At 32.6% G+C, this 14,606-nt stretch overlaps 1 protein-coding gene across 1 annotated transcript; it reads left to right on the plus strand.

Annotated features, from left to right (window-relative positions):
• Positions 1-8,499: 8,499 nt before the first annotated feature.
• LOC111017463 (auxin-responsive protein SAUR71-like) lies at positions 8,500-9,727 on the plus strand. Its single transcript, XM_022293221.2, has one exon. The coding sequence runs from the start codon at positions 8,877-8,879 to the stop codon at positions 9,351-9,353; it is 477 nt and encodes a 158-aa protein (XP_022148913.1). The 5' UTR covers positions 8,500-8,876; the 3' UTR covers positions 9,354-9,727.
• Positions 9,728-14,606: the final 4,879 nt, after the last annotated feature.

Here is a 14,606-nt window from a genome sequence, read left to right on the forward strand (position 1 = left end):
GTCTCCCAAACGTTAGAGACACAGCCATGTGCTCCCACTCGAACTAAGTGGTCCATGATGCTTCCTTCTTCACTCGCACCCAACGACTTTTGAAGAAAGATTTCCTTGATGACTTGGCACTCACACCTAATTCTGTTGCCACTCTAGAGACATCACCTTCGACCTCAGCACCAACTGTAGTCTTTCTCAATGCACTCTTTCGCCTACACGACTTCATCAGCTCATTAATTCGTCTGACAACCGGGGCTCGAAACTGACAATCTGTTGAACACCTCACTGAGCTGTTCCCCTTTCCCTTTCCTCTACTTCCCAGCTGTTGTACTTGAACTGATGGCAGATTATCCTGATCTGTTCTGACTATTAATGCTGCTAATTCTTTCAAGTATCCCCCTGAACTATCTGCAGCCCTGTGCATAACATGTCTCTCTGATTCTCTGGCAACACCAAACCTCAACACATACACTGAAGCTTTTCTGTGGCCAACCACCACTATCTCGGATCCCCTCATGAGTTTCCATCTATTCTCTGCAAACTCACTGTAACCTTTGTCATCCAACTTCCTCGCTGATATCAAATTCATCCTGAAACTGGGTACATACCTGATACCATGCAAAACTAACTCGGTCCCACTGTCAGTCCTCAAACGAACATCCCCAAGTCCTTTGATCTTGGAGAGTCTCCCATTTCTCATCCTCACCGCGCCATGGTTTCCTGCAGTAAAGGACGTGAACCAACTCCTGTCTGAAGCTACATGCACCGAAGCTGCACTATCCACTACCCACTCTGCTAATCGATCTACAGGTGTTGTGTTACCTTCAATACAAGCTAACACCTCCGCTGACACGTAATTTAGAGTGTCCTAATTTTTCTGATCCTCTTTAAGCTTCCTATAGTGTTTTTGAAGTGACCCTTATTATGGCAGTAAAAACATTCAACTTCTCCACTGGAACTCCCACTACCCGTGTTATTCATATGTTCTTGCTCCTCGTTGTACTTCATCTTGCCCTTCCCCTTAAACTGAGCCACCAAAGCTGATTCAACCTCATTTTCTGCCCCTGAAGTAGATGCAGACATTTTCTCTAATTTTCTCTGGGCTTCCTCAGATAAGGCGGCATCACAAATAGCTGAAAATTTCAAGCTATTTTCTCCTAGTGAATTCGACAGCACGATCTTCATCGTCTCCCAACTGTCAAAAAAAGATGTCAACAGTCTCACAGCTTTTACCTCCTCTTCAATCTTGACACTCATCCCTTCTAACTTGTTCAAGATATCGGTGAGCTCATTAATGTGGGGATTCACCGAGGTTCCCTCCTCCATGTGGATATTAAAATACTTCGTCCATAGAAATATTTTTGTATTGGCAGAAGGTTTTTCATACTTGTCTTGCAAGGCCTTCAACAACTCTTTTGCAATCATCTCTTTTGCCACGAGACTACACACCCCCATTGATAGTGTCATTCGGATATTTGCAACGGCCTTATCATCCATCTCATTCCAAGCTTTGTCTGTCATATCCGCTGGTCTCTCCTCCAAAGTCTTGTGTATCTTCTTGCAAGTAAAAGATCCACGTAAGAAGATCTTTTACTTGCATCTTCCAAAAACTGAAATTCTCTCAACTCAACTTCAGAACCCCTTCATAGTAATGGTGTGCGTGATATTTGTCTCTCATGACTCTGAAACCTACGCTCCGATACCACTTGTAGGGAACAATTACTCACCAATAATATTTTCCCCTTTCACAGTTCGTCAGTGAAAACTAAGTCACACACAATAATAAGAAAAATAGGGAAAGCACAGAAAACGACACAAGCAATTTATACTGGTTCACCCCAACTATGGGCTACGTCCAATCTTCCGCAACAACCGGTTCTACTATGATTTTGGGATAAATACAATGAGCTTCACAAACGCTCTACAAAGCTCTCTCTAGATGCCTCAACAATAGCCACCTAGCTTCTAAGCGCTACGACAATAGCTACTTAGAAATACAGAATGAAAAACTCACTAACCTCACGAGAACAGGCTGCCGACAACACACTACAAGCCAACGTTCTTTTTTTTTCTTCTCTGCCAAATAACACCACTACCACCACTCTTTTGTGCACTAACACAAACTGCCACTATTTTGTTTTTTTTTTTTTTGTTTCTATCACTCACGGCCAGAAAAACAAAAAAAAACAAGGAGACTTCACAATATGTATACATTTGGCAAACTTAGGTTTTAGGTTTGGGCTGTTTTTGTTTAAGTTTCTTGGCCGAATTACATTCCTTGTTTTGGCTCCAATTATTTTCCCAACAAGTAGAGATTTTAGATCTCATGTGTTTTCAAACTTGATATGTGTGGTAAAACATGGTTAGATACCATTATATTCCAAGAGTTAAAAAAAATAAAAATAAAAATAAGTTGAGAAGGAACAAGGAAGCCTTTAGATATCGCCACCTAGTTTGAGTGGGAGCAAGCTGAGTCTTTTGCGTTGGAGAGACGAGAGCACGGATATTACCTCGACTTCAAGGAAAATGTAAATGAGAGTAGTGATTTCTAATATTTTGTTTTACAAGTTTTAATTGGCAGGAAAAGCCTTGAAGTTTTCTGGAAGATAAGAAGTTGTCATAGAAGAAGTCTTGGAGTTTTCCAAGATGATCAGAGATAGAGACTCTTGTTGCATAGGAGGCAAGATCCATATTTTATCTCCAAGTGGGAGATAGTTGGGTCAATGGAGCCAAAACAGGAGGAAATAGCACAACTACAGAACGCCCGAGTTAGGAGAGCCGAAGTCGCAACGCTATATCAAGCACCAAGGCGCCGACCCTAGTGCGGGCGCTGGCATAGGGTGTCACGACACTACAAATCCAGAAGACGCCCCAGCAGCAGGCGAGTTGTTGAGTAGGCAACGCCGCGACGCTACGACTCCGAATCTGTGTAGATGTTTGTTTTTCGAGTCCTTTTTCATTTAGGCTTTGTATTAGGCGTATAAGTCTCTATAAATAGGTGGTTTGCGGCATGTAAAAGAGGCTTGAGTGATTGTGAGCCGTGTGTGAAAATAAGTCTGTATCTATGGCTTTAGTGAGAGTATTTTCAATTGTGTAATTCTAAGTAGCCATTGTTAGGGTACTTAGAAGCAAGATAGTCGTTATATAGTGATATCTTTGATGGGAAGTGAATCACGCAGCGGAAAACGGATCGAGTTCTTGAATTTTGAAGAACAAAACCACATCATTGAAAACGATGAAATATAGGGGAAAACTTATATTTGAAGAACTGTTCTTCAATGATTTTCCGACGAACACCACCAATAGACTTTCTGTGCTATCCTCTGGGTACCGAGAACACGCTTGTGGGAGCGTTCGATATGGATCTATAGAAAATGGAAAAGAGAGAGCTTGAGAGAAAATTGTTTGGGAGTTGTTGTGTTTTTTCTTGTTCTCTATCTCCAGCAGAATAGGTATGCATTCAAAACAAAATCAACCCCCACGTCATTTAACTCCCCACATGTAGGGGAGTTAATAATAAATAACATTAATTAATATTTATATTATTAATATATTAAATAATTATTAATCTAATTAATAATTAATAATTTTTAATCTAATTAATATTTAATTAATTAAATATAATATTAAATAATTAACAATTAATTATTTAACATTTAATTAAATATCCTATATTTAATTTAACCGTATTCTCTCTTGTATAACCTATAAATTTAATGTACATGTTATGTGCAATAATTTTTAACCTATAGTTTTAATATGAATCCAATTCATATTAATTATTTGAATCCTATTCAAATATTTCTCTCATAATGTATAATATTAATTTTGAATCCCTATCCAAAATTAATATATACTTATATATAATGCATCAATATACATTATATATATTCTCTTACATAATTTGAAATTTCAAATTATTTCATAATTTTGATCCTCATTTTACCCGTTATGAGCTGGCAAGGGGACCTAATAAACCTACAGATCAGAAGCTCCAACAATACGAGATTAATCGATCAAACTCATTGATCGAGTTAATAAACATTCGTTAACTACGGGTCACTCCATTAAAGATTCGTAGTTGCACTCTTCTCACTATAGAATGTTTTCGTGTCCACGGATATATAACCATTAATGGCAAGTCAATGCTTCACGACTGCTCGTAACTCAAGCTGGGTCAAATTACCGTTTTACCCCTGAGTTACATCTTACTCCTTAAATATCATTGCTCCTCTAATGAACAACTCGGTTATGGTCCGACCAATAACCGGAAGTTCCTCTCCCTAAAGTTGGGTGGGACCCCTTGTTCAAGTCACGGAGTCAGTATTTAAGAGAACACTCATATACTCCCTAAAGTTGGAGAGAAGTGAATTCCATATTGTGAATTTATGTTCCCAGCTCCTCACTCGGTCTCGTCCCCAAAATGGTAGGAATATTGAGTTGGCGACTCGGACCACTCTCACCAATGCAGATCAAAGGACAGCCCTCACGGGCAAAAGTCCATAACTCACTCAAGATTGAAATGAGTTGTCTGGTCATCCTAAGAAATAGCAATCTATTAGTTAATGGTATTACATCTAAAGATTGGTTGTTTCGCGGTCCGGTATTATATAAACTCATTGTATAGGATACCCCCACTCGCATGTCTCAGTCGTCTGTAACATTTACAAAGTGGGCCGTATCCATAGTGTTGTCACGATAAGGTACCTAGCCTTATCCATATCTATAGACACTTTAGGTATTCTCGAGACATTATCCACTTGTGTATCAAGAGTATATCAAATATATACCTAGTATATCAAGGGTATATCCAATATATACCCAGTATATCATATATATACCCAATAGATATACTGTCCCAATTACATAATAATAACCTTGGATGTTTAGTTTATTAAATTTTGGATTTTGGACAATGCAATGCTATGAATTCAACAACAAATTGATTGAATAAAACTTTATTGAATATACATTTGTTTTTACATAAATACAAACCCCGAGTTTAGGACAACACACCCAACAATCTTGAATGAAATCTTTATTGTAGTATTCTCAATTATAGTAGAACTTATTTTTACAAAAAACTAGACATAGTCCCAAGATTGGGGCGAACCTGTGGTATTAAGTTTTTCTATCTCTATCTCTTATTCTTTTATTATTGTCATTACTTACGGGAGGATCAATCGATCTATATTTTTTCTCATCATATTCCAACGGCTCAAAATTTAGCATATTGGTTGGGTTGAATAATGGTCACCCACCGAGTAAAATCATAGCCCGTATAGCATAAGTCTATGAAACCACACTCATCAATATTAAACTTTGTCGTCTCTGCACTCCTCCTTTCTTCTTTGAATCAGCAGTTATCTCATTAAAATCTCCCCCAATAATCCAATTTAAATGTGATGTCACATAAGATGTCAATTAAATAAAATAAAAAAATTTGGCGCTATTTATCAATATATAATTTTACCTGATTTAAATAACGTAAAATATAAAAATTAATAGGAGAAACGAACATTTTATTTGCAAAACAGTGGCAGGAAAAAAAAATACAAAACAAAACAAAAAATAAGGGCCAAGTGAAAGAACTCAAATTGAGTTTGCTTACGAACTTATTTTTTACTTTTATATTATCGATTGTAAAGAATGAGAAGAAGTCGACCATCTTTTTAACCCCGTTCTCTTGGTGTAATTTATTTTAGGTTAAAAAACACTTTTTGTCCCGATACTTTGGGTAAAGTAACAATTTAGTCCCTGAATTTTAGTTTGTAACGATTTAGTCCTTATACTTTTATATTGGTAACAATTTAGTCCTTGAACTTTAATAGGTAATAATTTAGTCTTTGCAATTTAAAGTTGGTAACGATTTAGTACTTATCGTGAATTTCTTTTATTAAATTTCTTATATATATATATATTGACAAATTGAAGAAGGACCAAATATGTTTATAATTACAAAGATTAAATTGCTATACGATAAAATTTGACACTTAATTTTAGTAAAAAAATTTTAAAATAAGAATTAAATTGTTACAAATCTTAAATGACATGGACTAAATTGTTACAAGTTAAACTTCAAAGACTAAATTATTTCTTTAGTGAAAATACAGGGACTAAATCGTTACCGACTAAAGTTCAGGGATTAAATTGTTACTTTAGTGAAAGTATAGGGACCAAGTGTTTTTTTAACCTTTATTTTAAATATGAAGTAGAATTTTCATCTACATTTTCGTAAATATATAACAGAGTTTGGTATTGTTCATCCTGTGAAATATTTTTTATGGAATCATTGTAGAAGTATTATAAATGTCAAGTATTTAAATATTATAAATGTTAATAATTGTGATTTATAAGTTTTTTAGTTCAAAAATTGTGATTTGTAACTTCAATTATCACGTAAACTAACATGAGCTTAGTTTGGTAGTAATTAATACATGTTTCGGAAAAAAAGCCTGGAAACAGAAACGTTATCAAACAGACTTTTAAATATTCAATTGGCCAGCTATATAAAATAGAGAGATCTTTTTTTTAAGTCATATTCAACTATATGAACTAGCTAATATATATATATTTAATGAAAGTCCATGAAGCGGTTAATTTCACCAATATTTCTCTTTTAAATTTGACTTATATAAAAAACTAGAATTTTGGTTTTTTTTTTCATAGATATTTTTAAAGAAAAATAAATTTGACTTTGATAATGGTTTCATAAATCATAACTGATACAAACGGTCCACTCTTGGCTGTGTGCTCCAATACATGTAACCTGGACTTTTAATGCCATCGAAGGGACCAAAACAAAAATAAATCATTATTATTTATTTATATATATATATATATTTTGCCTTTTGCCTTTTTTCCCCCTTCAATTTAATAGTACTAGTTGACTTTTTAAATTATAAATTATTTTTATATCTCAATGTGCTCATTTTTTAGTGTTTCTCAATTTCTCTCTTATATATTTTTCTGTTTTTCTGTTTTTATTTTTATCATGAAATTAAAAGTTTGACAACGATGAAAAACGTCACTCTCTCGAATCTATGGAAACGGTCAATAAAAGTTCCAATGAAATGTCACTCTCTCAAATTTAGTATTTATCTTTTTTAGTACAATAAAGGATGGATGTGGATTCAACTTCCAACCTTTAGGAAATAAGCAATATGCTTTGATGGCCGAGCTAAATTCATATTAAGCAATATTTATCTTTTTAAGTGATGTGATTATCTATTGATTTTGCATTTTTAATACACATAATGATTGCACGATGAAAAAAAACAACAAAATTAATTAATATTTAGTTTACATTTTCAAAGTGTAGAGTCTAGTATGGTATTATTGAGTTGAAGAGTCTCTCAAACCTACACATAATACATTTTCCTCCAAACAAGTTGCAATCTCAAATAAAAGTCTTATTAAGGGCTATTATGAAAGTAACTCAACCGAAAACAACTTCAAATCAAGAATATGCTTGCTTTCCAAACACTTTTATTCAATTAAAATAATAAATATGGTATATTTTATTTTCAATTTAAAGGAAGACAACTAATATGAAATTAGCTTAGTGATAAATGATATTTGTCTTTGATCAAAAGGTTACGAGTTTGAATCCCCCACCCCACTTATCTTACTCAGAAAAATAATAAATAATAAATAAATGCATTATTTTTTCTACCTATTCATTGCATCAAGAAACTTTTTTATCCAATTGTCCCACTCCTTTGTGCCACATGTCATATCATCAATTGTTGATCTAATCAATATTTTGTGTCAATATTTAAATTCTAGAGTATATGACAATAAATTATTAGAATCAGAATTGAAATATAAAAGACTTCATTGAATTGTTTTTCAAAGACTAAAAAGATACCATTATGAAAATCTAATACTAGAATTATGACCAAACCCAAAAGAAATAATTGGATATACTTTTAGCTTTGGTTTATTTTAGCCTTTCTACTTCAGAACATTCTATTTTGGTCCTTTACTGTTAACTTGTATTTTTTTTAATCCCAATATTTTCAAAACATTCAAGTTGGTCACCGTATTTATAAATGTGACTAATTTGATGCTTATTTATAAAATTTTGACACAGATTTTATACACAACGAAAACTCTTTAATACAAATGCATGATCATTTTCCAAGAAATTTAATAAGTGAAATGTCATGTTAAAATTATGATCGAATCGAATGACATGAGATAAAAATGAAAATGAATTGACCAAAATGATCATATTTTTAAAGTATAAAGATTAAAATGAACCAAATTTGAAAAGAGGTAGGAATAGATTAATGGAAATAATATTTAAATCTAAATATTATAATTAAAAAAAAACTAATCTTTTTTATTTTTTTAAAAAAATATACATTGTGCACCAAGAGACAAAGGAGTTGACAATCAAGTGATGTCATATCTAAAACAAAAAATATTTTAAATAAAAAATATCGAGAGAGGGAGAAAAAAAGAAGAGGAAAAGAAAAAGAAAATCCCACTTGGGGGTTGGCTTTATATATAAAGGCTCTATCATCCTCCCTCCAATTACTCACAGACGAGAACAGAGTTCGATCACAGATTTTCTTTTCTTTTCGAACTTTTTTCATTTTCTCTGAAGAATCTACCAGGAATTTTCCCGATTTGATTTCTGTTTTTTTCTGTTTCTTTCATGAACGTCGATTAATTCATTTCCGTCTCGTTATTGTGTCCCCAAAATTCTTCGAATTGAGTCCTGGTTGGTCGCGATGAGCAACACAATGAGGCCTAGGGTTAAGATCCTGTTCTATTTGGTGTACGATCGAGGCTAATCTCCTCAAAATCGATCGTGAAATCACTGTTTCCGTTGCGATTCGGAGGAATTTTGGATTTGGAAATCTGGTATTTAGGTAATGGATGTGAAGGCGAAGAACAAGGGGCTGATCTTGAAAACGTGGGAGCGGTGCAAGTCGATCGGGCGAGGGCGGAGAAGCTCGGCGTCGGGCGGAATAAAGCGGTTCCTGACGAGGAAGACGAAGTCGTGGCCGCGGCTGGAGGCGGAGGAGGCGGCGGAGGAGAAGCGGAGGCGGCGGAGAGTGGCGCCGGAAGGGTGTTTCACGGTGTACGTCGGAGCGGAGAGGCAGAGATTTGTGGTGAAAACAGAGAGCGCGAATCATCCTCTGTTCAGAATGCTGCTGGAGGAGGCGGAGGCGGAGTACGGGTTCAACAGCCAGGCGCCGCTGTGGCTGCCGTGCCACGTCGACAGCTTTTACAGAGTGTTGACGGAGATGGACGCCGCCGATCTCCGCCGTGGGTACCCTAAGCGACTTGGATCTTATCACCAACTCAGCCCCCCTTCTTCCCTCGCTCTAAATCACTTCCAATTCTAAAAAATCTCCCTCCCTCTCTCTCTCTTTTTCTCTAAATGTGTTAAGATATATACATATGTTAGTTGTGGAATTGTGTTGTAAAATGAAATTAAAAAAAAGGAAAAACCGAATCGAAGCGAAGCTGCCTCTCACTCGTCTTTTCAACATGTAGAGAAAAAACATTTATGGTTTAATAACAACATAGAAAGTGCAGTGATCTTGTCTTCGACAGTAACATAGAAAGTAAAGACTCTTCTTGTCGGGAGTAGTTGTTTTTAGATACAAAAATTGGTTCGATGATGTACATGGTATGCTTATCCATTTAGTCTAAAGTTGAATAGAGTTGAACTAGGTATATTTTCTACTTTTGTTTATGATATTTCTCTTTTCATTCATTTAATTCTACAACAAAGGGATGTATGAAAATTTGATTTGTACATCTAGTAGATGTCAGAGACGATTTGACCATGTTCTTGTTTGGCTTTAAATTCCTTTTTAAGTTATTATTGGTGATTAGCGATGTGCTTCTCATAAACATCAAAGTATTACCGTTAAATAATTTGTCTAGCTTGAGACTATTGTTATTTAGAAATATATATAGTTTTTATTTTCTTCTCTTTCTATTACATTGTAAAATGAGGTTTTTTTTTTTTTTTTAATAATACCAATGTTATACGTCGTGACTTTAGGTCTTTTTACTAATTTTTTTTCCATAAGGTTTCTAATAGTCTTATTTTTTAATACTTTTTTAGTACATCGTATGGAGTGGAATTCGAATACACGATCCTTCCGTTATAGACATATCCTAACTAGTTGAGTTAGATTCATATTTTTAATAGTTCAATTTTTAAATACTTTAATAGTTGGTTTAATTGCAAGTATATGATACATGTAAAATTATTAGTTACATACATTTTTAGTTTAATGATATAGATGAAAATTCAAACATCTGGCTTTAAAAATAGATATATTGTGTCTTAATGAGTTTGTGTTATATTGAAATTTGCTAAGAGGGTAAAAAATTATTGTTAATTAAACTTTAGAAACCCTATGAGATTAATTTGAGAAAATTGACTTTGTCGTGTCTTGAAGATGAATTATTTCTGATTATCTCGGTCAATATTATTGCTACAAATGAGGAATGCTAAAAAAATTATTTAATAAATTGACTTTGTATACAGTTTATTTTTTGTTAAAAATTCATGTACCTAATGAGTCGATAACAAGTGGATTTTTTTACGTAATGACAAGTAATCTTTTATCATTAGATTGCTATTCTTTTATATAGATGCAATTTTATTTTATTGTGTTATTTCTTACCTATACTTTTGAAATATATGCTTCTTGGTGACTTGTTAAACTAACCATTAAACTCAAAGGTCTAAATGGATAGATTTTGATAAATTTATTTAAATCATGTTTTGGTATTTGAATATTCATTATATTTTGTTATCGAGTTTCACAGTAGGCAGAAGTAGGAATTCAAACTTGACCTTTAATCGAGATTGACATATTTCAGAGTAAAATGATAAAATTAAAAAATGTAAAACACAATAGATTTTAAAAAAATATAAAAAGCTCTTCGACAGTATTTCAACTAGGCGAAATTTATAAAACTTGATTAGGCACCTATTACCAATTCTATTCTGTTTCATCCTCTTCTGCACAGTTATTGAATTAAAAAAATACAAACAACATGGTCTATAAATATTACGTTCAAAGATTTAATAGTAGAGATGTATTAGATTCGAAATTAAAAGTTAAGAGACCTATTCTAAAATCTGTCTTAAAATTTTAGGGTCTGTAACGTTTCCATTTCTTTTTTCTCGTTTATAAATTTCTTTAAAAATCTAAGCATTTTGTAACCTATTCTTATTTCTATTCTTTTACAAAAGATTCTCAAAATTATATAGAAATTTTGGAAACAACCAAAATAACTTCCAATTTATCTCGAAACATAAATAAAAAATTATTTTATCACATTTGAATTTATGGAGGTTGACCATATAATTTATTTTTCTTCTTAAAAAATAAAGAACATAAATAAAATATTTTTAAAATCCAAACTACATGCACTCGTAGCACGGATCAACATATACAATAATTAAAATACAAATCCTTCGCCTGATGCCTCCAAAAAAGAGAGAGAAAAATAATAATTTTTCAAAAAAAGGAAAAAAAAGTATAGAAAATGAAAAGAAAAAAGAATGTCACCGCGCGTGTCGTGTTGTGTCGTGTCGGCTGGAAAATTTTGTCAAACTCTTAAAAAAAAGTCAACGCCTATCCACACAATGAGAATTTCATCATCCATGACGTGGCACCATAGCCTTTCTCCAACTGCCTTTACAATCTCGTTAAATTTCTCATCACTCCCGAAATTGATTATGGAATTATTAATGTCGAAGGGTATTTCTAAAAAAATTATAAGAATCAAAATTTTAAGAGGAATATTTAAATTAACAAATAAATATTTTATATTTTTTTGATTAATTTAAAAAATATTATTATTATTATTATATCCACAATATTGATATTTTGTTGATTTTTTCAATATTTTTATCGATATTTTTATATTATGGAAATGTTAATATCAAATCCATGTATGTATAGCAATCAATATTAACATGTCGAAGAAAGTTCAATATCTTGTATTTTAACCAAAATTTGGCTAAAGCATCAATGTCTCCAAAAATATAACAAGTTAGTACTTTGAAGTTTCTGTCAATATGAGATTCAAGAGAATAAAAGTCCTCAAATCAAAAATCGCGTACCTCCTTTCGCCGTCTGAGTACTTATTTGAAAGGAAATATAATCATTGGAATGGTATGTCCATCTCAACGATTACCTTCGAAATTTTAGGCAATAGATACACCACGAGGCAAAGATGCAGTTAAGTAGTTTTTATTCAAGTTCATAACATTGCCGACTAGTTTGGCCACTAATACATAGTCACAATAGTTCGGAAGTTCCTCTGAACTTTCCCTGTAGAATATGTTGGATTGTTGACTTAATGATAACGTGTCACCTGGTCGAACTCGGCCTTGATCACCCTTAAACTTTTAATTTATATATCTACTTACTTTGATGCATCAACCTTTTATTTTAATAATAGATTTGATGCATCGATTTTAATATCAATCATTATTATTAATTAATATTGAAATGATCTTACTCACATCAATCACCTTAATGCAGAAATTTACAAAACATAATAGAATTAAAGATCGGTGTGGCTTTCGCCACGAGTCAGAATTGGAGTAGTTGAGTATAAAGTGTAGAGTGTTGTTAGCATAACAAAGATTAACCTTCTATTTATAGAGGGAAAATCCTAAGGTTAGGATTCTTTTGAATTAATATTCTCTTCAATCTACGGGAAATCCTAATACCATCACGATTGAATTGATTAGTAATTCGAATAATAGAAAATAGAGATTTTCTTATCTATAACAACCTAGATTATGATTATCCATTAATAATCTACTCTTTTATGGTAATCGTCAAGTCAATTTTATATTATATCTAAAATCACTTATTAATGTTAAACTTTTAAAACATTGCCATTTTAATATAGATTTATAAGAATAATTTTAAATTCTTTAAAATTATTTTTGAGGATATAATAGTTTGAAAAAAATATGTAATTTGCCCGATTAGACTATATCATTTTAGATGATATAGTCACTTCCGAATATATCTCTTAAACATAAATATCAATTGATTGGCCATTGCTCTCTAATGGGCACATTTTAACTAGTTAAATGCCATTAAAAAATAATAATATTTTAAAAATAATTATAGAAAAAATAAAATTCTAACATAATTCAATGGGTTACAACATTTATTAATTAAAAAAAAAACTCGTAAGTTTGAATATCGATTTTTATTAATGGTAATAATATAAGAAAAATTACTTAATTATGTGGTTTCATAAATTAGAAAATAGTGGATTATAACTGAAGCTTAAATTACTGTACTAAAAAAAACTAAAGCTTAAAAAATAAAGCATGATATACCAAATTAGGGAGGAAATCAAATCGTCGGGATGTTAGGATGCGTTTGATTGATGATATGAAACAATATGAAAAATAAAGTTGTATTCATGTTTTTAGTATTTTTAGATATGTATTTGATAGCAGATTTAAAAATTGGATCTCAATTAAAAAAAAAGTTGTTTTACTGTAATAAATTAGTGGTATTAAATACTTAGTTGAATCTAAATTAATATTAATTAATTTATTAAAACATATGTTATAAATGTTGTAGATTATTAGTTTACGATATTATATAATTTACAATATACCATTTTTATCTGTTTCAATTTTAATAAAAATTATGAATTTTTAAATTAAATAGTATTTTTATTGAAATTTTTATCATTTTTAATGTAACTCTATTGAAGTTTCAAATTCAAAATACCAACATACTAGAAAGATGAAAATATTGTTTTCAGAATTTCCATGTATCACAGGATAGTTTTAAGAATTTGATGTGGGGGTTTTTTTTTTTGAAATGAATTTAATGTCGGGTTAATATTATATTTTGAAGTTTCAAATTCAAAATATGAAAACATTAAAAACATAAAAATGTTGCTTCGGGAGTTTTCATGATTTAGATCATAGAATCCTAAAACAGTTCTAAAAAATAAAACTGCGAAATGAATATTCATGAATCTGAAAACAATAAACAGAATTCAGATTGCCAACTAAGGATATTCACGGGTTGGGTCGGGTCAGGTTAGACAAGTTTTTGGGACGAACCCGAAAATTAGGGCATCGATCCAATGAAACCGAAATGCATAGCCAACCCAACCCTATATTTTTGGGTTGGGTCGGATCGGGTCATCGGGATCCTGTTGTTTATTCTTTATTCGGAGACGTAAGATCAAGGTTGGGTTGGGATGAATGGCAAGCGGCAGTGAATGGCGACAGCTAGTAGATTTGGCGGTGGACGGTAGAACGACGATAACAGCAAATCTGACGGTGGATGACAGAAAACGTCGAGGAACAGATTTGGCACGGATAGCAGCAAACGACGACGAGTAGTAGCATATCTGGCGCAAAAGCAACGACGAGCAGTATCAAATCTGGTGTATATAGCAGCGAACGACGACGAAAAGCAGTAGATTTGACAACAGACAATAAATAACAGCGAATGACGACAACAAATAAGATGAGAATCTGAGATTGTGGGAAATCGAAAGTGAGAGACGAGACTGAGATTAAGGGTGGTGATGAGATAAGGGAGGTGGAGACGAGAGAAGGGAGACGAAGGGGG

This window comes from Momordica charantia (genome assembly GCF_013281855.1).
Source record: "Momordica charantia cultivar OHB3-1 chromosome 7 unlocalized genomic scaffold, Mcharantia_2.0 BLBB01000007.1, whole genome shotgun sequence".
NCBI lineage: Eukaryota > Viridiplantae > Streptophyta > Magnoliopsida > Cucurbitales > Cucurbitaceae > Momordica > Momordica charantia.